The 26,489-nt window shown below is 49.2% G+C and overlaps 1 protein-coding gene across 1 annotated transcript in view; it reads right to left on the reverse strand.

The window, feature by feature from the left end:
* The window catches only part of FCHSD2 (FCH and double SH3 domains 2), a gene marked incomplete at both ends in the record, with an annotated part of 118,657 nt that overhangs the window by 89,481 nt on the left and 2,687 nt on the right, over window positions 1–26,489 (reverse strand). The window contains 2 exons of the mRNA XM_079544338.1: window positions 5,864–5,909; window positions 26,245–26,342. Of these exons, the coding sequence (XP_079400464.1) occupies window positions 5,864–5,909; window positions 26,245–26,342 (144 nt within the window). The remainder of the gene's footprint in view (window positions 1–5,863; window positions 5,910–26,244; window positions 26,343–26,489) is intronic.

A 26,489-nucleotide genomic window follows, 5' to 3' on the forward strand; every position in this document is an offset into this window, starting at 1 on the left:
TTAGCTCTGTACAGGAAGAAATGAGCTCTGCTAAGCCAAAGCACTGCACACACGAGGCATAGTGGAGGGCAGCTGAAGGTGGAGCAAGGCTTTGCAGGGACAGGGGGGCTGCAGTGGTGGCTTGGGACACCATTCATCAGTGACGAGGGGCAAAAATGTGGGTTTTCTATTTGGTGAAAGGACCTCAAGTCATTAAATTGCCGTGTAACACTACTTGAAGGAAAACAAAACACAAAACTAAGGTACCCCAAACTACAGCTGGTAATGCACAGCAACCACCTCCAGCATGGGATCATGCAGCAGCGTGCTGCCTCCTGAAGAGAGCTACAGCAATAACCACGTTGGGAATCTCAAATAGAAGATTACATCATGGAAAAAGACCTTCAAAACCATTTTTAAAACTTCCTATCTGCCTTCAAGTGAACAGGAATGATAGAATCCCTGCAGCAAGACGCAGCTGCAGCCCAGTTCACTGCCCAGCAAACTCTGGCTGGTCTGCTCGTTTACTACAGGCTGAAGCTGCTGTGCAGAGACCAGCAGAACAGCAGCCAAATCCCTTCTGAAGGTAAGGCGGAGAAATGCTGGTTTCCACACACCAGCTATCAGCTGATCCCTATGAGATGAAGTACAACCAAGTCTCAGCAGTGTCTTCCCCATCACATCCACCTTCAATGGCCAACTCCAGGAGTGTTTTTCACATCACTGCTCAACCACCAAAGTCAATGATTTCATACGAATAAGCCAAGCCTTAATCAGCCTTAATTGGGACAGATGTTCCAGTGAGAGCAGTGACAGCAGTAAATCTAACACCACCCCAAAGGATATTCTCATCCTCAAGGACATCCTTAAGTTCACCAGTCACCAACTCAAGCCATCAACCAGACGATTCAAGGCCAGGCTGGATGTGGCTCTGGGCAGCCTGGGCTGCTGCTTGGCGACCTGCACACAGCAGGGCTTGGAGCTGGATGAGCATTGAGCTCCTTTGCAACCCAGGCCGTTCTGTCATTCTGTGATGTGATTCCATGAACCCACACTGCTATGTGCCCGTCCCCAGACACTGACCCCCCCCCCCCCCAAAGCCCACAGCCTCTTCCTGCTCTCCCTATGGCCACAGTAACCTTCTGTACCGTCCCGGCCGAAAAAAACACAGCAGTGTCAATGCTGCATGGAATGAACTCATAGAAAGATGCTTGGAAGGTTCCCGAGTGGGCACCTTGAGTTTATTTTGCTGACATTCCAGTGGCTGAATGGCTGCTGAGTCAGAGGGAAGGTCTGCTTTCACCCCAAGGATCCTTCTGTTCCAGATGTCACAAGGTTTGCTCACCCAGCCGTGCTCGTTCTGACACGAAGACTTCTGATCCTTTCCAGTAAGTTGTGTTCTCTGCTCCAACAGCTGCATTATAAATCCCCAGCACCTCCCCAGGCACCCCATCCCTCGTGGTGTCTGCACCCTGCTCTACTGCTTCTACTGCAAGGATGCTCTTCATTATCAGTAGAGAAGCATTCACCTGGTGCCTTACATTTCCTGAAAATCAACTTGCTCCACTTGTAGCAGAACAGCGGGAGAGAACAGGAGTGGATAAACAGGAGGGAGAATGACTGTTTGTGAGGGTGGGTGGCAATAGGGCAGGGGGAATGGTTTTAAAGTGAGACAGGGGAGGTTTGGGGTGGATGTGAGGAGGAAGTTTTGGAGCCAGAGGGTGGTGAGGCAGTGGCACAGGTTGCCCAAGGAGGCTGTGGATGCCCCATCCATCCCTGCAGGCATTCAAGGCCAGGCTGGATGTGGCTCTGGGCAGCCTGGGCTGCTGGTTGGCGACCTGCACACAGCAGGGCTTGGAGCTGGATGAGCGCTGTGCTCCTTTGCAGCCCAGGCCATTCTGTGATTCCTGTTCAAGAAAGAGAAGCACTGCACATTTCACCCCTTTCTGATACAGCAGCACAGGTAATGCATATCATCCACTATAAAGCTCCAAGCTTCTTGCATGGCAATGAAGACTAATCACTGGACTCCTACACCTGAAACAACAGTTGCATTAATCACCAAAGATTTCTGTTTAAAGGCAGTTCTAAAGAGCAGGGATTTACTTTCTATTTTATCAGAAAGACCGTCGCCTTTCCAGTCCTCACGTTACAAAGGTAAACCAGTTAATGCTGCACAGCTTTGGGCTACATGATAAGACAAAAAATAATCAGTCACACTGCAAATTAGTAAGAACAAAGGGAAGTGGGGGGGGGTTAATTCTTTTTCACTCTTAGAATGTTAATTCACTGAAAAATTGTAGAAAAGGCCACTGCATGGTGACTGCAGCAGAGCATCCCTGTCACTAACAGCCTTAGAGCCACCTTCTGCCTTTTGCAGTGGAAAAGGGAAGAAGGTAAGGAGAAGAATCAAGCAGCTATTTCAATACTGCAGCCTATATGTATATGTATATATATCACGGAATCACAGAATTGTAGGGGTTGGAAGGGACCTCCAGAGATCATCGAGTCCAACCCCTCTCCCAAAGCAGGTTCCCTACACCAAGTTGCACAGGTCAGCATCCAGGCAGGTCTTGAACATCTCCAGAGCAGGAGACTCCACCACCTCCCTGCAGCCTGTTCCAGTGGATGTACACACACACGAGCAGGTTGCTAGTGAAGTATCACACATCTTCATCTCCTCCTAGAGATCTCGTTTCCACATCTTTTATGTCTTGGAAGAAGAGTTCTCAGCTGCTACAGGTGGGGAGGAGCCACCAGAGGCCATTCACAGAGCTGCTGCCCCATCTCTGCTCTCTCCTGCACCAAGGATGGCAACAGGCTGCTCCCCCTGTAGCATTCACCCCATGGTATTTTAAGTCTCTCCTCCTGGTCATTGCCATTGCTCTTCACACTCCCACTTCAGTCACAGGCACAAAGAGGAACACCCTCACACACAGCCGTTCCCCCTCCTGTTTATCCGCTCCCTTCAAGCACTGAAGGCCACCATGAGGTCTCCCTGCAGCCTTCTCTTCTCCAAGCCAAACAAGCCCAGTTCTCTTAACCTTTCCTCACAGCAGAGCTGCTCCAGCCCTCTGCTCATCCTAGTGGGCCTCCTCTGGACCTGAACATCAAGCAGAGCTACACCAGAACAAAGCAGGGCAGGGAAGGAACCCCGTGTGCTCTCGGGCTGTGACAGAGACTCCGAAAGAAGTGCTAAATTAATAATAATCAGAAGTACAGTAGAGATCTAATTAGGTCCCCCCAGCAAAACTCCTGACACAACAACCCCATTTTACCCATTTAACATGTCAGAGGAAAGCTGTTTTTTAATCAGGTAGCAACAGAAGCACACATTCACTGAGCTCTGCTCCCACCTAACACAAGAGTATTCTTTGCCTCTGACTTCAGCTACCTTGTTAATCATGAAGAACAGCTAATAATAATGCACTACTGCAATTTAAATGCCATTACGAGGAATACTATTAATGGGAAATGAGAGCCTTTCCATAACTCTCAATTCTGAATGTTATTATAAGCCTTCAAGCATGTATTAAATAACACAGCAGTGAAAAGCTGAGTGCGTATTTACAACATGCAGAAAGGCACAGAGCTGGGAGCAGGGCTGACCTGGCAGCTGCTCTTCCCATGGATCCTACAGAGTCATAGAATGGAGTCACAGAACCCTAGAATGGCCTGGGTTGCACAGGAGCACAGCGCTCATCCAGCTCCAAGCCCTGCTGTGTGCAGGTCCCCAACCAGCAGCCCAGGCTGCCCAGAGCCACATCCAGCCTGGCCTAGAAAAGCCCCTACAGAACCCACAGCAGGCAGACAGAGAGCCAAAAAAGCTTGGAGAGCTCAGAAACAGCAGCAGATACAGCATGGTGAAACTGAAAACTCAGAAAAATAACGCACAGGGTGATTTCCCAAGGAGGCTGTGGATGCCCCATCCCTGCAGGCATTCAAGGCCAGGCTGGATGTGGCTCTGGGCAGCCTGGGCTGCTGGTTGGCGACCTGCACACAGCAGGGCTTGGAGCTGGATGAGCATTGAGCTCCTTTGCAACCCGTTCTGTGACTCTATGATGTCCATCCAGATGCTGTCACTCAGCATGTATGTTCAGGCTGCTCACCATGGAACAGGGACACAGCACCAACACCAAGCATTCTGTTCTGGAACACCATGGGGGACTTATCTGGGACTTATCAGACGCACCATGGCTCTGAAATCATGCTGCAGGAGTGAAGAATTCCCTGTTCCTGTTGAGGTGGGCAGACACGGGATTTGCCATTCCTGCTGAGGACCATTTCTCCCACCAGAAGGCTCGACGTGAAATTCTGTCGCCGTCTCAACAACAGAACTCCTTTGACAGCCCCGGGCAGAAACATCCAACATTGTTCTTGTGCTGTACGCCTATCAGCAACCCGAGGAAGCGATCCCACAAGACCCCATTCATAGCAGCAGCCATTCCATGAATCTCAAGTGATGCAGCTGTATTGCTGGAAGTGCTGCCGGGGCTGCGCTCTTTGGTTTTTAAATGCAAGCATCTGAAAGCCTCAGTTGTTTCGACCCAGCCTTTCCAAATCTGAGAACCTAATTATTTTTCCAACTTATCTAGACTTCCCTTTAGCGAATACAAAAAATGCTCTGCATATAGAGCACATTTCTGCTGTGGAATGGACAAATGCATTAAGAATTGATGCTACATTCTCCAGTGTCATTACAAGAACCACCAGAGAATGGATGCTTTTAATCACAGTTTCGTTAAGCACATATTGATCTTGTCATTGAAAAATTGCAGTATTTAATCCAATTAAGCACAACTGCCAATATGATCAATGTATGCTAATGTAAAGTCACAAGCAAGAAAAGGAGTGGAGCAGGGCTAACTGCAGGCCCTGCCAACAGCCCCATGAGTGTTCAGATGAGGTTCAGTAAACCAAACAGAACGAAGACTGAGTGCTATGAGCTGACATGCAGGAGCAGCAGAACGCTCACAGCGCACTTACAAAGCACACAGAAACCCTCTGCCACACCTGGCAGTGCAGCCTGGCCAACAGAAAACATCTGTGCTCTGTGCACTCACTGTGGTGCAGCGCTGGGCACCAAGGGGATGCGTGATGCAGGAGGGTTTGGGAGCATCCTTATGGCACCTCACCTCCATCACTGCCCCAGCAGCACCACCACAGGGCACATCTCCAGTCACATTGCCCAGCATTTTCTCATCACGTTTTATTCTACTTTTAATCTACTTCAAAACAAATTAAAGCATTTTCAATCAGCAGGACTCGGAGCTAAGCCCTCACTGTACGTTAAGCAGGGAGCCGCTCCTCCTTGGCCGCCTTCTAATTTCAGAATGAGGGTGAACAATTAAGCCTTCCTCAGAAACAAACGAGGATTCATTCCACACCCCATCCCAAGCATTAGGTCAGCTCTGGTCGTTTTTACTGCAGCTGAATGGGAAGCTGCTGTGACTCAAGAATGTCAGTGTACATTTGTTTTGGATGGGTACGCCGGCACATTTTTCCTCCCCTCTGACTGACCTGGTTTTACTTTTTGCTCAAGTTCTGCACAAACTTCTGGGAAAGCCTGAAGGAGCTGCCTGACTTTGTAAAGGTATGAAAAAAAATACATTAAAAATGTCTTTAGTGTCCAAGAATTTCCTCAAGCCAAATTATCCATTAAAAAAAACAAACAACCAAAAACCAAGGATCAGGCTAAACAAGAATGAATGGACCTCACCGAGGCAGCTGCCTGCTTCCAAATGCCAGCAGGTACTGCCACACCACACAGCTCAAGGAAAGGATGCACAGAAAAGCACAAGACAACATCACCATTCTACATGGAAAGTCTGCAAAGGAATAAATCACCTCTAGAGAATGATGTACTGAATGTGAACTTTCCTACCTGTGCATATTCCTTCTCGATCGCAGCTCTCTTCTGACTGAACGCTCTGAAAAAGACAAAAGGGAAAAAGAATATGAATACAAACAGCAACGTGCTGCAAATTCAACCACTGATCCAAAGGGTTTGCTGCTAGACGGGCTTTACAGAGAGAGGAGCAACCAAAAAAGCAAAATTGTTTGACAACTGTGCATCAGTAGCCTAGCAACTCGTGCACGTGTGTGCACACATATGCAGCGCTCCCATCTCCCGGCTTTATTGGATAAATGCAGTTCCCAGGACGACTGGTGTAAATAGCATTTACTTCATTAAAGACTCATCAGCCGCTGCTACAGCCTAGGGAGGAATTTGGTAGCAGAGAACAGAACTCGGCTTTGTGCATCCAGACTTTCCTTTAAAAAACAGTCAGTGGTGTTTCTCCACCAGCAGCTGAATGCGCCGGGCCCGCAGACACGGCCGCACATCCCACAGCCTCCTGCATTCCTCACCGGCCCCAGCAATGGCCTCATTTACCCACTGCTCGTGGTCCTAAAGGGTCCCTTCTCAAATGCTTCACAGAATCCCAGAATGGTTTGGGTTGGAAGGGACCTCAAGGATCACGAAGCTCCAACCCCCCACCAATGCAGGGCCACCAACCTCCACATTTCATAGCAGCCCAGGCTGCCCAGGGCCCCATCCAACCTGGCCTCCAACACCTCCAGGGAGGGGTTCTGTGATTCTAAGCTGCCCCCCTTATTGCTGAAGTGCCACATCTCCACCAGGGGGGACAACAGCCGGCTGTACCCAGCTTAAAGCCGTGCCATCAGCACAAGAAAATCTCCTATTTGAATCGGTCACGCAATAACAATGGTGGCACATTAAGAAAAACAGTGCACAGGAACATCCCACAATAAGGTTAACACAAAAAGGGCTGTGAACGGATTTTCCTGTTCCCAAATCCAACATCCATGCAGCTCCACGAGCACAGCTGAAAGCACAATGCCCCATAAAACAAACTTCCTTGTCTTCCCAAGCACTGAGCTTCAGCCACAGCCGCCATGAGCTGACAGGCACTACCCACACTGACCCTGAAAAGCAGCCCTGGGAAGACGGTACACCAAAGGCTGTTATTTTCTAATTCTCAGCTAATCTTATTTGGAAACATATAATCAGAGCTCAATGCTGAGGATGCTGGGTTTACACCAAACGTGGGCTCAGAGCTGTGCGTTCCACCACCAGGTTTGTCTCTGTACAAGAATTCCCCTTCAGCTAATTGCATGACAATGATGGTGACAAGCTGGACGCGGCAGATATCCCCTAAAATCTCCAATATCAAAGGCTTTACAGGGAGAAGAAAAACAAAAGCACTCAACAGCCCCTGGCACAGAGTTACTAAATACCATGCAAATCAAATTTACCCATGGAACCAACAGAAAGTGGCACGGCCGCAGCTCCAGCATAAGGACGGGCAGCTCTGCTAACAACAGGGAGAGATCTGGCTCTGTACCTCCAACAAGGCAGCACGTGATTCAATTTATACCACACTTAAATTGGTGCTTAATGTGTCAGGGTGCAAGACAGCACCGTAAGCACCATCTGCATCCTGCAAGCGGCTGCTTTCTGCTGCTCTGTGGCTGCATTTCCCTCCATTGGCCAAACACAAAGCTGGAAGGAACCTCGGGGTTCTGCAGGAATCCTTTCATGACAACCAGAAAGATACAGATCACTGAGATGAGCAGAGGGCTGGAGCAGCTCTGCTGTGAGGAAAGGCTGAGGAACTGGGCTTGTTTGGCTTGGAGGAGAGAAGGCTGCAGGGAGACCTCATGGAGGCCTTCAGTGCTTGAAGGGAGCGGATGAACAGGAGGGGGAATGGCTGTGTGTGAGGGTGGGTGGTGACAGGACAAGGGGAATGGCTTGAAAGTGAGCCAGGGGAGGTTTGGGTTGGATGTGAGGAGGAAGTTTTGGAGGCAGAGGGTGGTGAGGCAGTGGCACAGGTTGCCCAAGGAGGCTGTGGATGCCCCATCCATCCCTGCAGGCATTCAAGGCCAGGCTGGATGTGGCTCTGGGCAGCCTGGGCTGCTGCTTGGCGACCTGCACACAGCAGGGCTTGGAGCTGGATGAGCACTGAGCTCCTTTGCAACCCAGGCCATGCTGTCATTCTGTGAACTTCATTAACCCACAGCAGCCCAACCTTATGTGCTGCCTGGCAGCTCACCTGGTGCTGACAGTCAGTGTCGGATGCATTTCTTTGTCGACGGCCGTTTTACCAAGAAAAAATAAAAACAAAAAGCCCTCCATATTTAAACATCGAGGCAAAGCCCCCCAAAAACATCCACATTATCTGAAAACTGCAGGGATGAGAAAGGCACCTGTTCTGACCCACCTTGACCTGAGAGTCCCCAGTTGTTTCCCTACCAGAGGAAGGAGGAGAAAACAGCTCCGCAGGGCCCACATCAGCACAGCGCACAGCAAAGGGACTGACACTTTCAATGCCATTAATCTGAGAGACAAAGGAAGGAGGTGGGTCTGCGGGGAATTACACACACACACGGCGATGGTAGCACTTCAAAATGGTCTTTCAGTTCTGCAGTGCGGGCTGCTGTGTCCCTGTCAGAAGGGAAGGACAAAGACAGCACTGCTGCATCTCTCCCTGCTGCAGATCTTAGGGTCACAGGAAGCAAAGCCCACCTGAGAGATGCAGAGCATCTCAGATGCCCAGCCCTGGGACAGTAAGAAACAGAACAAGAAGTAAGGGAAGAAATGATCTGATGTTGTTTTGCTGTAGGGTTTTTTGGGGGGGTTGGGAGGAAAGCCGTTTCAAATGCAGCTTAAACAAAAAAAATAGATGAATTCATCCCATTAGGTGGTTCTGAATGTGAAATTACTCATGAACTGCACAGCACATTGCAAGTAATCTTAAACTAAATCAATCCCACAACGTTCCAGGTCCCTTGAGGCACTGCAGGCTGCACTGAGGTCACCCCGCAGCTTCTCTTCTCCATGCTGAACAAGCCCAGCTCCCTCAGCCTGTCTTTGTAGGGAGGTGCTGCAGCCCTCTGCTCATCTCTGTGGCTCCTCTGGACCCTCTCCCACAGCTCCCTGTCTTTCCTGTACTGGGGGCTCCAGCCCTGGACACAGTGCTGCAGATGGGGCCTCACGAGGGCAGAGCAGAGGGGGACAATCACCTCCCTGTCCCTGCTGGCTACGACAGAATTGCTGGTTTTTCTTTTCTCATTTTAGAGAAGATGACCCAAAAGCACTGCCAGCCCATCTCAAAGCCACCCAGTGAGCCGTCAGCAGCCTCTCAGCAGAGAAAAGCCCTGGTGTGCAGAAAAAGCTGCACACGATGAGTACAGTGCCTGATACCAACTCTGTGCTTCCCTCAATTGACAAGGAGATCCTGAATCCTTTTTACAATGGTAGGATGTGTTTGGTGATGAGTTCCACTTATTGTAAGCAATGAAAATGGATCCCAACACATCAGTGACAGCGAGGGAACCCCAGTGTTGAGCCGCACACACCTGAAGATGACATTGAACAATTGACAATTTAAGAGCTGTCCCAGCTTAGAGGCACAGCCACGTGTCCCACTGCCCTCCATGTGGCCACATTTCATAATCACAGAATGGCCTGGGTTGCAAAGGAGCACAGTGCTCATCCAACTCCTTTCCAACTCCTCGTGTCCCCGAGGGGCTGTAAATTCAGCTGATGCTGTCCTTCAGCAGCCAAGCAATGTTTCCATTCTTCTCCTTTGCTGCCTGTTGCTCTCTCTCCCTGCAAGCTCTCCTTTCGCTCCTGCTTAGGCTGACTGGGATTCCTGCTGCTCTTCCTGCCTATCTCACACAGTGGGAGCTTGTTCCTTGGCTCTCTAGAAGTCTTAAAAAAACACCACCACGCAAAATAAAATCATCTGTGCAGGTTCCTTCCTCTACTGGCAGTCTCCCAGGAGATCCTGCACACCATCACAGCGAGAACTAGAACCTCCTGGGTCCAACAGCCCACCTCCAGGTCCCCCGGTCAACCTGTGGTTCCAGGAGCAAGTTAAGAACACCAGGCTTCCTTCCACAGCAAGCATGGACACTTTGCAGTTCTAACACCACAGGCGTCTTGATGGAGGACCCACGAGGCCCCCAGGTGCCCCCATTAGCAAGAGCACTTCTGTGCCATGTTCCCATCAGCTGTGAAAGCGCAGGGCCAGAAGAAAACTGAGGCACCCCACGAGGTCACCCAAAGCCCAAACTCCTGCCCATAGCAGAGCTCTGTGACTCCCAGCAAAAAGCCAGCAACATTTCCTGCCTGCGGGTCCTCCTGCTCTCAGGGGATGCATCCAGGCCACCTCACAACTCTTCAAGTGTCAAATAGTTACAAGATCAAGAATGGCTGCTTGCTGAGTCAAGAAATGGAGCTGTTCTCACTGCCATGTCCTTGTGTTGGTGAGCCACCCCTCATCTTCTCAAGACTTTTCCCCACAAACATAAAAGCCATAATACCTCTGCCCCATCAATTCCACAGCCATGCACACAACAGCTCCTTGTTGATGCAACCACTGCCATCCAAGGAACACTGCTCTACGTCTCTGCTCCCCTTCTGCTGCTGAGGGTTTACAGCAGCTCACCAACAGTTCAGCATCTCAGTGCTGCAACTACAAGTACTCTTTTCCTGCCACTAAAACTAATCACCTTGGGCAGCTTTGCTACAGTTTGCCCTTTGGAATGTTTACTCCTGAAATATCCACTTAGATGCAAGATAAACTACACTACAGGAAAATTCTCTTAAACGTAAACTGGGGTATTAAAGGAGAAAACATTTCGACCAATTTACAGAAAGTCTGCTTATAACATACAGCATCACGCAGTGAAAAGATCTGCCTACACCAGGGAATCAAAGCTGTGCCACGTCTTTGCAGGAATCCCCAGCTCTTCTTTGGCCACGTTTCTCCTCACACCTTGCAGTGTTTAAGTCCTCTCTATGGCCCTCTCTCCCTATTCCACTCTTTTCTCAGAGAGTGGTGAGGTGCTGGAACAGCTGCCCAGAGAGGCTGTGATGCCCCGTCCATCCCTGGAGGTGTTCAAGGCCACGTTGGATGGGGCCCTGGGCAGCCTGGGCTGCTGTGAGATGGGGAGGTTGGTGGCCCTGCATTGGTGGGGGGTTGGAGCTTCATGATCCTTGAGCTCCCTTCCAACCCAAACCATTCTGTGATTCTTGATCCTCTCCATGCCCATCTGATGAGATGCTGCCAGAACAGAAGTGGTGAGAATGCTGCCATGCATCCATCCCCAAGGAAAGTTGTAACAAAAACACCAGTATATAATCCAAACCTCAGTGCAATACTACAAACCCACAAACACACACCAGGGGTCAAGGGGAAATACTTATGATTTTGCCAGCACTTGAGTTTCTAATTAATGAGGAGCTCCTCCTTCATACACCGATCAAAAATGACCAAAATTTTCACAGAATGACAGCATGGCCTGGGCTGCAGAGGAGCACAGCGCTCATCCAGCTCCAAGCCCTGCTGTGTGCAGGTCGCCAACCAGCAGCCCAGGCTGCCCAGAGCCACATCCAGCCTGGCCTCCAATGCCTGCAGGGATGGATGGGGCATCCACAGCCTCCTTGGGCAACCTGTGCCACTGCCTCACCACCCTCTGCCTCCAAAACTTCCTCCTCACATCCAACCCAAACCTCCCCTGTCTCACTTTCAAGCCATTCCCCTTGTCCTGTCACCACCCACCCTCACACACAGCCGTTCCCCCTCCTGTTTATCCGCTCCCTTCAAGCACTGAAGGCCTCCATGAGGTCTCCCTGCAGCCTTCGCTTCTGCAAGCTCAACAAGCCCAGTTCCTCAGCCTTTCCTCACAGCAGAGCTGCTGCAGCCCTCTGCTCATCTTAGTAATCATTAGAAATTAGTTGTTATTATAATTAGTAATTAGCTATGCCAAGTTTCAGTTACAAGCATGCTTGTAGAGCATTAAAGTGCTCTGGTCCACACCAGCTTTGACAACTGACCCTCACACCGTGAATTATCTTGAACCTGTGCCTGAACAATGGTCCTCCAGCAACACTGCCAGGCTACATTAAGCAGCACCGTGCTCACCATAAATCACAGCACTGTACACTTTGGGATTAGGATGAGTTGCCACTAGCAACAGAAGCAAAAAAAAATAATAATAAATCAATTCTGTCACTATATACAGAGAACTCTGGTAGCCTCAGACACGGGAGTGCTGTCAGCACATTGTCTCAGGAACGAATCAGCAGCCACAGCACTACAACAGCAGCACCTCTCTCTTGCATGTGGATCTAACAGGGAACAAAGAACCAGAAAGATGCTGATGAGAGCTGATATTTCATTCATCCCCTACGGAAAGAAGGCATGACAAGTCTTTATACCCTTAACTTACAATCAGTGTGAATACTGGATTTCTAGCTCAAGCATATTTAAAATGATGCTATTTCTTTTCTTTTTTTTTTTTTTTTTTTTTTTTTTTTTTTTTTTTTTTTTTTTTTTTTTTTTTTTTGCTTTAAGTGGGAACTAAGCAAACAAAAGAGAGACAACTGAGACAAATGCAAAGGTATTTTCCTTACGGTTTACCCAGAACGGACTCACCACACTGAAGATATTTGGTATTCTTTGGTCTATTTAGGAAAAAAAAAATCCAGACAGGCTACCCGGGATAGGGCAAGGTGCTTTGATCCCCATTGGCTTCACAGCTCTGGGAAGAAGCCAAGACATCTCATCAGTCAGGCAGCCTCCTTCATCCTGGAGCTGCAAAATGTTTGGGGAAGGCAACGACAACATTCTGCTGCTACCCTCCTCATCTGTCACATCTCAGGAATCCTGGTGGTGCCACCCAGCTTCATTACAAATACTTCCTTTCTGTCTTGATTTTAAAACACAGGCACATCACAAGGTCACATTTTCTGTACTGCTGATCTAAGCCAAATGCTGCATTTCACTGCAAACAACTACCAAGAGTCACCACACCACTGTTTTCCTTGTAAAGCAATGCTGCACTGTGTGGACAGCTGAAGTGTCCTTGTCATGGTCACAGCAAGTGTCATTTGCTGGACTGCAGTGAAGAACATGGCAGTAATCAGCAACTAGATAACAAAGAACCCTTGCTAAGAAAAGTCAGCTCTTCATGGTTGATCAAAGCTCAATGTGCTCCTCAACCTGAGGCAGGCTGCTTCAAACCCCCCCAGCTCCAGAACGAAGAGCACATTCCTGTGGTACAGCAGAGCTCTACAGCAATGCCGAGCTGTGCTTCGAGCTGTGCTGCAGGAAGCACGGTGCAATCGGTGGAAGCCCAGGAAATCAGCAGTAGCTTCACCACCACCTCTGATCTCAAGTGCACAGCACACACCTCCATCCCTCCTCACACTCAAACACATGGGCAGGAAGACACCAACCTCAGCTTAGATAGGAAGGATGCACCTAAGTACACATTTGAGAACGAGTTTATCAGACTTCAGCAACACCCCAGACCATGCTCAAATGCTTTAGGCCGATTTACAGCATGATGCCCACAAGTTGCTACAAAAATGATGATGACCACCAAGCTGCAGCACCTGTCCTCTGAGGACAGGTTGAGGGAAGTGGGCTTGTTTGGCTTGGAGAAGAGAAGGCTGCAGGGAGATCTGATGGTGGCCTTCAGTGCTTGAAGGGAGCGGATAAACAGGAGGGGGAACGGCTGTGTGTGAGGGTGGGTGGTGACAGGACAAGGGGAATGGCTTGAAAGTGAGCCAGGGGAGGTTTGGGTTGGATGTGAGGAGGAAGTTTTGGAGCCAGAGGGTGGTGAGGCACTGGCACAGGTTGCGCAAGGAGGCTGTGGATGCCCCATCCATCCCTGCAGGCATTCAAGGCCAGGCTGGATGTGGCTCTGGGCAGCCTGGGCTGCTGCTTGGCGACCTGCACACAGCAGGGCTTGGAGCTGGATGAGCACTGTGCTCCTTTGCAGCCCAGGCCATGCTGTCATTCTATGAAATGATAAGAATTAGATTTAATTCCCCTGGCATTAGAGGTAATCAGATCACTTGTGTCCCAAGGATGGACAGACACTGGAATATCAACTTGAGCCAGCATGAAAATCCTGAACATTTATGAATGAGAGATGCATGGTAACAAAGACTATGCTCACCTCCCCAGCTGGGACACATGAGCTTCAACTGTATAAAGAAACCACAGTATACAAGCACCCTTGTTTTCTAGCAAGTGGTTAGTTCAAAGCAACCATTAGAGCCTGCTTTCACACACATTAGTATAAATATAGTAATCAGGTTTAGAAAAAAACACAAAAAAACCCTTCTATCTGAACATCACACGCATCGTTTAAGCTCTGCATAACTTTGATAGACGACAAGCTTTCAGGCAAACACTACTCAGAAACCTGCACACAGCTCATAGGAAGCCTTCTGTGCCTTTCCCACAGTGAGCGCAGGGAAAACACTCAGCTGCCCCAAGGGCACTTCCCACATCTGTCAGTGCAGACAGAGCTGTGAGCCAGAGGACTCGGCACCTCCCAGATCACTGCCCTTCGGAGTTCTCAGCTATTTTTGTGCATTTCAAACACAAGTGAAGCAGCACGTACAAATCCGTCTTATCCCAACTGCATGGAGAAGCTGCAGGAACTAATTCTTCATTTCTCTTCTACTCTCTCTGAGTAATATAGGGAACCACCACAACTCCCACTTAGCAGAACCAAAGAAAGCCCTTACACAGAACACTGCAGTATCATAGAATGACAGCATGGCCTGGGTTGCAAAGGAGCACAGCGCTCATCCAGCTCCAAGCCCTGCTGTGTGCAGGTCGCCAACCAGCAGCCCAGGCTGCCCAGAGCCACATCCAGCCTGGCCTCCAATGCCTGCAGGGATGGGGCATCCACAGCCTCCTTGGGCAGCCTGTGCCAGTGCCTCACCGCCCTCTGGCTCAAAAACTTCCTCCTCATATCCAACTTAAACCAGTACCCAAAAGACATCAATGTGCTTGGTGAATGGAGATCTGAGTGCTCCTTTTAGAGCAAAGAAAAGGTGAGATTGCCCAAATAACCAGAAAGGAAATTAAACCTCGAGCCTTGAATCATTTTGACACTGTTGTCATATCCAAGAAGGCCTGTCTGCAAATGCATGAATGCTGCTGGCTTCCTGAGCACAACGAGTTGCTCCTGCCTCCCTGCTTCCTTGCTCTGCACCACAGTCATGCAACTTCTGCACCACCACCATCCTGCTTTTTATCAGCGTACACAGTACATACCCAAACCTTAGAGCAGAGAGCAGCTCCATCTCTAAAGGGACACAGCTGCTGTGCATCAGTTCACGTCCACAAGACAGGAACAGAGCTCTGGGAAGAGCTCTGTCAGTGGGACGAGCAGCAGCACAGAACGGTGGTGTGGCAGGGAGCAGAACTCCTGCTGGTTATGCACACCAAGGGAGGTGTCCTGGAGGAACTTCTGCTTTTAAAGAGCATCCATGTATGCAGGTATTGCCAGTAGGTATCCCACATATAAGGAGAGACTGAAGGAACTGGGGCTGTTTGGTCAGGAGAAGAGGAGGCTGAGAGGAGACCTTGTTGCTCTCTTCTCATTCCAAGGTGACTGCAGCAAGCGGGGCCTCCTCTCATTGGTGACAGGACGGGAAATGGCCTTAAGTTGTGCCAGGGTAAGTTTAGGTTGGATATCAGGAAAAAGTTCACAGAAAGGGTTGTTAAGCACTGCAATGGGCTCCCCAGGGAGGTGGTTGAATCACCATCCCCGGATGTGTTTGAAAACCCTTTGGATGTGGTGCTCAGGGCTGTGATTTAGCAGAGGGCTGTCAGTTAGGGTGGGATGGCTGGGTTGTGGTTGGACTCGATGATCTTTAAGGTCTTTTCCAACCTGAGATATTCTACGCTTCTATGGTAAGCTAACTGAAGGTTATCACCTTGCACAAAAGGAACTCATTAAAAAAATAACAGAATACAAATCAGAGGTCCGGGCTTTGCTGTGATTGCTTTTTAATCAGATGGGCCTCTCCAATTGCTCCTTCACTCTTGGATGGAGCTGAAGACTGAAAGCAATTTCAGTAGAAGAAAAAATGGTGTTCCTGGCTTGGCTCCCCCAGCTCTGTAAACATAGAGAAACTGCAGCAGGTCCTGCACAGAACACCTGAACACCTTACCTGCCCACTGTGTGGACTGCCAGCATTAAGAACAGCAGAAGAGTGAGAAGATAAAGAGGAGAATGAGAAGTAGAACCTGTTTCTGTTAGGTGTTGGCAGGCAGCTCTATTTCCCTGTCTGCTTATTTAGCCAACCAAGATCACACAGAGCTAATGAGAAACAACCACACAAAAGCAACATGAAAGCAAACTCCATGAACAGCAAACACATTCCAGTCACACATGAGGCCACTGCCATCTCTTTTACACCAGTGGCAACACAGCTGAAAACAAGCACAGCACCCAGAGCTGAGGCAGGCTAAAAGCAGGCTGGGCAGGCAGCAGGAGAAGCAGCAACTGGAAGCTACAGCTTTAATGCTGCTGCTGCCTGACAGCACCCCTCTGCCTCCAAACTCTGCTCTGCTCTCTCTTTCTCTCTCCTGTCTCTGCCTATTTTTAGGGGGAAAAACAGACAGATTGATTTTTAGATCAAACACAGAAAGTCAGCAGCCTGGCACGTGGTAATGCTTCAAGGTAGGGAGCCATCATTACTTCAAGGGAAGACGACTGCTCAAGAGCCACGGCGATGTGGCACTGAGGGCCATGAGGGCACGGTGGGGATCTTGGAGGGTTTTGCCAACCTTCATAGTTCCATGATTCTATTTTACTTTGCTGATGAAAACACAAAAAACATTTGGGCCAATTTTTCAAGCCCTCATTTCTGTCTCTCGATCTCAGAATTAAAACCAAAGTATTTCCTCCTTTCATACCCTCTGATAATTCTAAGTGATAGCTCAAACTTCCAGCCATCTCCAATACTGCCAGGAAAGCCTAACGAGGGATACAAACTCATTTATTCTAATACTCAAACACCTCTGAAACCGTTTCTCATCTCAGATCATCTCAGAGTACCATATCCTCAAGTTCTGGCTTCTCCAAATATTTGCACAGAGCACAGCACAGCACAGGGGCTGAAGCAGAACTCAAAGGGCAGCCAAGAACCCTGAGCCCCCAGCACCACATAACCACTCTGCATTGGCCTTTATCTCACAAATCCTCTTTTCACCTCCACCTGCCCTACAAGAAGTTACATGAAGTGCAAACTCCTTCCCTCCTCGAGTCTCTTGTGCTCCTAAGAACAGAGGCACCTTTTTGCTTGTGACACAGTCTGCAGCAGGGTCTGTGGACAAAGCATTACTGTCTTATTAACTCAAAGCACTGCCATGCTCAAAATGCACCAGAGGATGTTTTCAAAGCACTGGTCAGGGCATCGAGTTTCCCAGAGTTCAAGAAGCATCTGCAAAATGTTGTCAGACGTACGGTCAGATTGCTGGGAGGTGCAGCATGGAGTCAGGAGTTGGACTCACTGATCCTCGCAGGTCCCTTCCAACACAGGGTGACAAAAACTGACCTTGTTCTGAGCCAGCATGCTAAGGCCCAAACCACTCCAGAGGCGCCAGCTCTGGTGATGCCAGCCCATCTCCAGCTCTTTCCCACAACCTGCCAGCACAGGCAAGGGAAGAGAACCTGGGCCCAGAAATCAGGTAGCACGATGGATTGTGAGCCACATTCGGGGCCACCAACACAAAAAAAGACATGGAGCTCTGGGAGCAGGTCCAGAGGAGGGCACTGAGATGAGCAGAGGGCTGGAGCAGCTCTGCTGTGAGGAAAGGCTGAGGGAACTGGGCTTGTTTGGCTTGGAGAAGAGAAGGCTGCAGGGAGACCTCATGGTGGCCTTCAGTGCTTGAAGGGAGCGGATAAACAGGAGGGGGAACGGCTGTGTGTGAGGGTGGGTGGTGACAGGACAAGGGGAATGGCTTGAAAGTGAGACAGGGGAGGTTTGGGTTGGATGTGAGGAGGAAGTTTTGGAGGCAGAGGGTGGTGAGGCAGTGGCACAGGTTGCCCAAGGAGGCTGTGGATGCCCCATCCCTGCAGGCATTCAAGGCCAGGCTGGATGTGGCTCTGGGCAGCCTGGGCTGCTGCTTGGCGACCTGCACACAGCAGGGCTTGGAGCTGGATGAGCGCTGTGCTCCTTTGCAACCCAGGCCATGCTGTCATTCTATGATTAACACAGCACAAGCTCCCCCACCAGCTGCACATCTCCACCTCCACCTGGGGATGTCTAAAGTAACTCCAAAAGGAAAGACGATGCTGGCACAGAGGGGAGGAGAATAAAGAAAATGTTTACAGCTGCATGAGCTGGATGAAAAGGATGGAGAGTCCTGTATCAACAACCTCAATGGCCCGAGCCACAGCAGGCACTGTTTACAGAGCCTTTGTGTAGGTTATGCTGGAGAGGCTGAAAGCACTGTCTGCAAAAAATGCTGAAAGCATTATTGGCAGAGGATGCAAAACCTGCAAAATAAACCTTTTCCCACCAAACAAGATGAAACAAATACAACAAAACACCATAGGAAATTAAGCTAGGCTACACTGATGTGTCTGGAATGATAAGAATGCTTTTCCTCTTCCCAGCAGAGTTTTATCGTGATGCTGGCAGGACATCCTGGACACCTCCAATTCCCCCTGCACGGGGCTTCAGAAGTAAGAGCCTGGATTAAAAGCACTTCGATGCTCAAAAGAAAGCTCTCCTTACAGGATTTGGTCCAGCAGAGCTGTTCGTTCCTTCAAAATTGCCTGTGTTGTACATCCATAGAATCACAGAGTAGTTAGAACCACAGCATCACAGAATGGTTGGGTTGGAAGGGAGCTCAAGGATCACGAAGCTCCAACCCCCCACCAATGCAGGGCCACCAACCTCCCCATCTCACAGCAGCCCAGGCTGCCCAGGGCCCCATCCAACCTGGCCTCCAACACCTCCAGGGATGGACGGGGCATCACAGCCTCTCTGGGCAGCTGTTCCAGCACCTCACCACTCTCTCTCTAAGGAACTTCCCCCTGACATCCAACCTCCAGCTGCCCTCCCTCAACTCCAAACCATTTCCCCTTGTCCTGCTGCCATCTCCCCTTTCACAGAGCTGACTCCCCTCCTGTCTGCAGGCTCCCTTGAGGCACTGCAGGCTGCACTGAGGTCACCCCGCAGCTTCTCTTCTCCAGGTCTGAGTTGGAAGGAACCCTCAAAGGCCACCTGGTCCCACCCTGTAATGAACACCCACAGCTCCATCAGCGCTCACAGCCCATCCCCTGACCTCGGGTGCCTGCAGGGATGGGCCACCACCACCTGTCTGGGTAACCTGTGCCCTTAATGTAAACAACTACTTCCTTATATCCAATCTAAATCTCCTCTCTTGTAGCTGGAAACCCATTTCCCCTTGCCCTATCATGCTAAAGAGTCCAAGAGACATGCTTAGCTTGACTGACTGCTGCTTACACACTGCACCACAGAGATGAGGCAGCTGTGCAAAGTTACTCAGCATCCCCCAGGGGTCTGTCTTGGGACCAGTGCTCTTTAACAACTTGATCAATGACATCGATGATGGAATTGAGTGCACCCTTTGCTGATGACACCAAGCTGAGTCTGCGGTTGGCACAGTGGAAGGAAGAGATGCCATTCAGAGGGACCCCAACAGGCTGGAAAGGTGGGCCTGGGTGAACCTGATGAGGTTCAACACAGCAAAGTGCAGAGTTTTGCACTTGGGCTGGAGGAATCCCAGGCATTTATACAGACTGGAAGGAGCGGTGCTTGAGAGCAGCCCTGCAGAGAAGGACCTGGGGGTCCCGGAGGATGAAAAACTGAACGTGAGCCAGCAGTGTGCTTCTGCAGCTCAGAAAGCAAATGGGATCCTGGGCTCCATCAGCAGAGGGGTGGCCAGCAGGGACAGGGAGGTGATTGTCCCTCTCTGCTCTGCTCTTGTGAGACCCCATCTGCAGCACTGCGTCCAGGGCTGGAGCCCCCAGGACAAGAAAGACAGGGAGCTGTTGGAGAGGGTCCAGAGGAGCCACAAAGATGAGCAGAGGGCTGCAGCACCTCCCTACAAAGACAGGCTGAGGGAGCTGGGCTTGTTCAGCATGGAGAAGAGAAGCTGCGGGGTGACCTCAGTGCAGCCTGCAGTGCCTCAAGGGAGCCTGCAGACAGGAGGGGAGTCAGCTCTGTGAAAGGGGAGATGGCAGCAGGACAAGGGGAAATGGTTTGGAGTTGAGGGAGGGCAGCTGGAGGTTGGATGTCAGGGGGAAGTTGTTTAGAGAGAGTGGTGAGGTGCTGGAACAGCTGCCCAGAGAGGCTGTGATGCCCCGTCCATCCCTGGAGGTGTTCAAGGCCACGTTGGATGGGGCCCTGGGCAGCCTGGGCTGCTGTGAGATGGGGAGGTTGGTGGCCCTGCATTGGTGGGGGGTTGGAGCTTCGTGATCCTTGAGCTCCCTTCCAACCTGGGTCATTCTGTGATTCTGTTACAACTGCTGCTCTGCTAGAGCTGTGCTGAGTAACGCCGTGGGGAAAGCCTCTTCTTATGATCTTCCAGGTCACATGCACCCCAAGGCACAGAGCTCACCACTAAGGCAAGCTAGAGCTCTCCTGAAAGCCAAACCCAGAAGCCAGAAAGGGGAACAAATGTATTCGTTTTCTTTCTGACGGACGTAAGAAATGAACTGCTGCTTTTTGAGAGTGCTGCTTTTGTTCCAAAAAAACAATCACCAAAAATAAACCTCCATCAGCTGCAAAGCCACTCAGAAATACTGAGACAGGAGATCTACTATATTTTATATGCCTGGGATTAAAAGAAATAAAAATAGGAACGTGGTCCATTTCTCAATTTCACTGTGCCAAGACAGCCACAGTGTAATGATTCAAGCCTATGTTTATACTGAAACCCATTTTTTTTTTTTTAACTGAAAACTTGGACTTCCACACCCAGTAGGCAACATTTTTTAAGCGCATTCCAAGCTTCCCTCAAACAGTTCCAGTCAAAACATCACCAGATTTTAATTCCGTCAAGAATGCGAGCATCTCATTAAAGGACTGCCTAATTATAGGTAACGTGCCCAGACCACAGATTCTGTGGCATCGTTACACAGAACGGCATTCAGAAGTAACACTACCAACTTTTGAGAGAAGTTCTGAGACCTCTGCAGCGTGTTACAGCACAGCAGCAGAGAATTATGCTGCCTGTCTTCAAGTAATTAAGAGCTTGGAATTAAAGCTCGCAGTGCTCCAGCAGTCACTGGCAGTGAGAAAGAGCAGCTCAAGAGGAAAGAAATGCCATCAACTCTCGAGAAAACGGCAAGATTTAAAGGGGAAAAAAAAGCTTGTAGGTCAAGCAGATCAAGGAAAGCCTTTTCAAGAGAGACAAACCCAGTGTAATATAACACATACAGCTTTCCTGAGCTTTCCCCCTCTGTAAGGCTGCAGAATTGAGAACCTGCAGAGGGAAACACTGCTCCTGGTCAAAAAGAGCCAGGAACACCAGGAACATCACGGCTGCTGAGCGGAGCAAAGGACTTTGGAAAAGGAAAGGTGATGATGAAGGACAAATTTCTGAGCAGGTGTAAAGGAAAAAAAGAAGATGATGTTGTTATGGAAAGCTCTCCCAGCTGCTTCAGAGCTGATCAGGAATTAGAAAACCCATGATGAGATTCACCCTAACCAGAAGCAAACCACTCGGGAGCCCGAGACAGGCTTCAGCAACATCCAAGTGAGCAGCACTCCCTGCAGCTGGGACCTGGAAGGATGAGAAGAGAAGGAAATCCTCACTGCCTCAGGACAGGAAAAGCAAAGCACTCTCCTAACTTTCCCGAATCACTTATGGGATCCTAACATACATGAACATCCACGCACATACACACATATTCCTCATCTCCAGTCACTTAACATTTAGCAGCACCATCCCTGTTCTGATGAGGCTGCACCCCAGCACAGGGCACTGGGCTGTAGGTGCCACGTTAGATTTGCTGTATTTCAAACCAGAACCACTGTTAGCTTCTACTTCAGTAAACTGACTCCCAGCCAGCACTGCCATAAACCTTATCACAAACCTGCTGACGGCACCGGTGCAATCACAGACCTGCAGCCACGTTCCACTGGAGAGTGCAAAGTATATCCACAGCAAAAGGTTACGTGCACTTTATGAAGCTGAGATACTCCAGTACACAAAATGGCATGTTAGGAGCACAAGGAGCTAACTAGAAATATTCTTTCATACCTCTTTTTCTTTTTTCAGTGTGCTCTGCTCACTTGGGCTCGTTGCGACAGGCACGAGACAGGAGATGTTGAAGCACATGGAATGGTTTTAAACTAAAGGATTTAGTTTAAGGGTTTTAGTTTTAGGGTTTGAAACTAAGGAATGAAGGGGAATGGTTTAAATAGTTTTAAACTAAGACAAGGGAGGTTAAGATTGGATATGGAGCAGCTCTGCTGTGAGGAAAGGATGAGGGAACTGGGCTTGTTGAGCTTGGAGAAGAGAAGGCTGCAGGGAGACCTCATGGTGGCCTTCAGTGCTTGAAGGGAGCGGATAAACAGGAGGGGGAACGGCTGTGTGTGAGGGTGGGTGGTGACAGGACAAGGGGAATGGCTTGAAAGTGAGACAGGGGAGGTTTGGGTTGGATGTGAGGAGGAAGTTTTGGAGCCAGAGGGTGGTGAGGCACTGGCACAGGTTGCCCAAGGAGGCTGTGGATGCCCCATCCATCCCTGCAGGCATTCAAGGCCAGGCTGGATGTGGCTCTGGGCAGCCTGGGCTGCTGCTTGGCGACCTGCACACAGCAGGGGGTTGGAACTTTGAGGTCCTTTTCAACCCAGGCCATTCTGTCCTTCTATGACTGACCACACTGCTGTTCCATCTCAGCCAGAAGGCACGCAGTCTTTCCATCTGCTTTGAACACAACACAACGTGTGAAGTCAACTGACTCCAAGTGATGAAGCAACATAGGATCAGCACATCCAGACTGCAGAAAGTTGGATAAGACTCAAAGCAGGTGGCCCTTCCAGCTCTGTGATTCCTAAGGCTGCAGCCCTGCCTTTTGCTGAAGCCCCAGGGTGCAGATTTACCTCCAACCACCACTGGGCAGAAGAGCAGGGGAGGGAGCTGAGTGCCTTCACCCACCTGGCTGCCCCAGCATGGGAATCCACAGAGCGACAGCACGAGGAGCAGGCAAACAGGGCTGGCCCTGCAGAGGCAATGCAGGCTTCAGCACGGATTGAAACAGCACCATAACCACTGGCAAAGCATGAAAGCAAAGCAATGATTTAAAAGAAAAAAACATTTCATGACTACAATTGCAAAACCTGTAAAGGCACATGAAGTTGCCTGGAAAATGAGGCACTGAGATAACATGCAAGGTAAAAGCTGCTATCAGCCAAACAGCTATTGGGATCATAGACAGCACAGATTACAGAAATATCAACTGGAATCCCAGCATGGATCAGGTAGAGCTCTTTACAGCTGTGCAGACACACAAAAGCTATGCCTACATCTTGGCAGACTAAGGGCAGTTTCACACCACTGCACACGACTTCTTGACTACCACCCATCAAACATCACCATGTTTCAAACCAGAATAAGGCACTGGAGAACCACCAGCACCTCTGATACAAACCCTGCCACTCCTAACCCAGCTGGCCATTGGGAACGGGATGAACTTGCTGCCAAGACACAGCCAGGCATTGCACAGAGCAAAGCACCTGCAGCCAGGGAGAAGCTCTGAAGGACGCGTGCATCACAGCAACAAAGCTCAGAGCCTTCTTCCTCTGGAAGGCAAACTGAAACAGAAGAGACAGACAGCCTCCTTCTAGCAACACCAGCACAGATCCACTACATGAAAGGACACGATGGCTTCAATGAGCTACAGAAGATGCCTTGCCTAGAGCTGTGCCAACTGAATCACTTGCTCCACCAATCCCCCAGTCACCGAGCATGAAGAAATGTTAACACGAAGAGCCAAACGGAGACGATAAACACAAAGATATTTTTAAACCTACTTGCTAATAGACTTCAAACACACATTTTTCATTATAGCCTTGTCAGGTCATAAAAAGATATTCCAGCTTTGCTGCTACTAAGCTGTCACAGAGAAGGGAAAACGCAGAGCAGTTTGTAAGTCTGCAAAGATCTTACAATTGTTATGCATCTTACAATCTTACGTTGTGTCAGAAGTTGTCCGACCCCAAGCAAAGCTCTCAGCTCAACTACCTGCACGTAGCTCTGTTGAGTTCTAAGCATGCTCTCTGTAAGCAAAACACACTGCCTTTCTTCTCAGCCTCTCTGACCTGAAGCTACATTCTTGGCATGCTAAACTCTGTACTATCAGTGGAAAAAAAGACATATTTTAGATGTAATTAAGCACGGTGGTTTGGTGTATGTACAGCCCTAAGGAGATGTGCTATCTGCAGAGGGGTGGAGAGAAGCCAGTTACACCTGTTTGCCTCAGCCTCGACTGAGAAGAATCCCATTGGGATTCTTCATCCTCTCCAAACGACACAGTTGAAACCTTCCCACTGTAAACACTGAAAGCTGTGCTCAGTTTTGGAAAAAATATCAAAGCTACTGGAATGAAAAGTATGTTTATGATCTGGTTTGCTGCCAAAAGTCATCTGCCTCTCCTACAGCAGACAATGGGCGCGTTGCAGCACAACTCACGAGAGAACTTTGTCATCTCTTCCTCACATCCCTTCTGCATTACAGACATTTGCAGTTTAAGACAAAACCGGACTGAAACGATATTAAGAATGTAATTAAGAGCATTAAAGCCCAGATAAGTGCTTTGGTTTATAAACACTGCTGCCACATATATACCAGCATATACAAACCAGCATTTTTCAGCAAGCATTCCTAAGCCAGACCTCTGCTGTCCCCTCCATTCCCATTCTCTGCTGGTTGAACAACTCCTGGAGGTTTCACATCCACATCCCATCACGTGGCTCCACGTTTCACATGCAAATCCACACAGTGATACTGCAAACACAGACTGACAGTAACAAGGATGCTGAACAGACCGTGCCTGTTTACTGATCATCTTAATGAATTAAATAATCCCGTCTCTTAATCCATAACATCAACATTTACAAATTAAATTAACATTAAAAATTAAGTTATAATAAAAATAAAACATTCTGAGCCAATGTTTCCACGTGTTTCGCTGTTACAGAACCCACAATGCTGAGGATGCCTCTCAGCAGGAAAGCAGCCTGAAGGAATTACAAACACCTGAGAAACGGGGAAAAAAAGAGGAGAAAAGCAGCAGCCCCACTGCTGAATGCCAGAAGGAAGAACCACTCTGACAATTGGTTCTCTCCAAACAGAGCAACCAATCCGCTACAGAACACCAGGCACCCACTGCCACGTCTTCTGTGAATAGGAACATTTTATGTCAAAGGATGAAAGAATGACAGAATGGCCTGGGCTGCAAAGGAGCACAGCGCTCATCCAGCTCCAAGCCCTGCTGTGTGCAGGTCGCCAAGCAGCAGCCCAGGCTGCCCAGAGCCACATCCAGCCTGGCCTTGAATGCCTGCAGGGATGGATGGGGCATCCACAGCCTCCTTGGGCAACCTGTGCCACTGCCTCACCACCCTCTGCCTCCAAAACTTCCTCCTCACATCCAACCCAAACCTCCCCTGGCTCACTTTCAAGCCATTCCCCTTGTCCTGTCACCACCCACCCTCACACACAGCCGTTCCCCCTCCTGTTTATCCGCTCCCTTCAAGCACTGAAGGCCACCATGAGGTCTCCCTGCAGCCTTCTCTTCTCCAAGCCAAACAAGCCCAGTTCCCTCAGCCTTTCCTCACAGCAGAGCTGCTCCAGCCCTCTGCTCATCTCAGTGCCCTCCTCTGGACCAGCTCCAAGAGCTCCACGCCATTCCTGTGCAAAAGCAACACGGAATTGATAGCATGTAGGTTTTCCCTACTGATCTTTAAATTATAAATGCAAATATTTTCTTGTTTCTGGTAAAAAAAAAAGAACAAAACAACCAACAACAACAACAAACCCCCCACACCAAACTATTCAAAAGTGCTGCTCAAAGCTCTTCCCAGCAAGATGTAAATCATCAGTGGTTTTAAAAGATCCGTAATAATTTTAACAGCCTCTTACAAGCAGTAAATCAAACTCTCCATCTATTATACAGAGAAATACTGCTGAAAAGCCCAAAGTTTTCTGTGTGTTGTTTGGGAGTTGTTTTTTTTTAAACACTTCCCCCATTGAAGAGAAGAAAAAAGCGTTTGCATTGTGTTAGCTGCAGTTATAATTTCCAGCTGTGTCAGAACTTTAACAGCCTGAAAGCAGGAAATCCAAAGAGGAAATTCCATCGTCAGTTCCTGAAGTTTTGTAACTCAAACGTTCTTCCAAAAACTGGATCCTAAAGGAATTCTGGAAATGCTCTCTGTAACCTTACCTGATATCCTCAAGTAGCTCACATTCTGCCTGATGCTTGGCCTGCAGCTTTGTCATCTGCTCCACCTGGATGTTTTTCAGCTCCTGTGTAACTTTCACCTACGAACAAACACAGACCACGTATATTTTTGGTAAAGTTTAGGCCAAATCTCGACAAAAACAAACATAATTCCTTTCCCTCGTTTGTTTTGAAATGGCACATTGCAGTGGAAAGTTGGGACACAGCACTAAGAACTCAGTTTTCCC

Source organism: Tetrao urogallus, assembly GCF_951394365.1.
Source record: "Tetrao urogallus genome assembly, chromosome: 1".
In the NCBI taxonomy this organism is placed as follows: Eukaryota; Metazoa; Chordata; class Aves; order Galliformes; family Phasianidae; genus Tetrao; species Tetrao urogallus.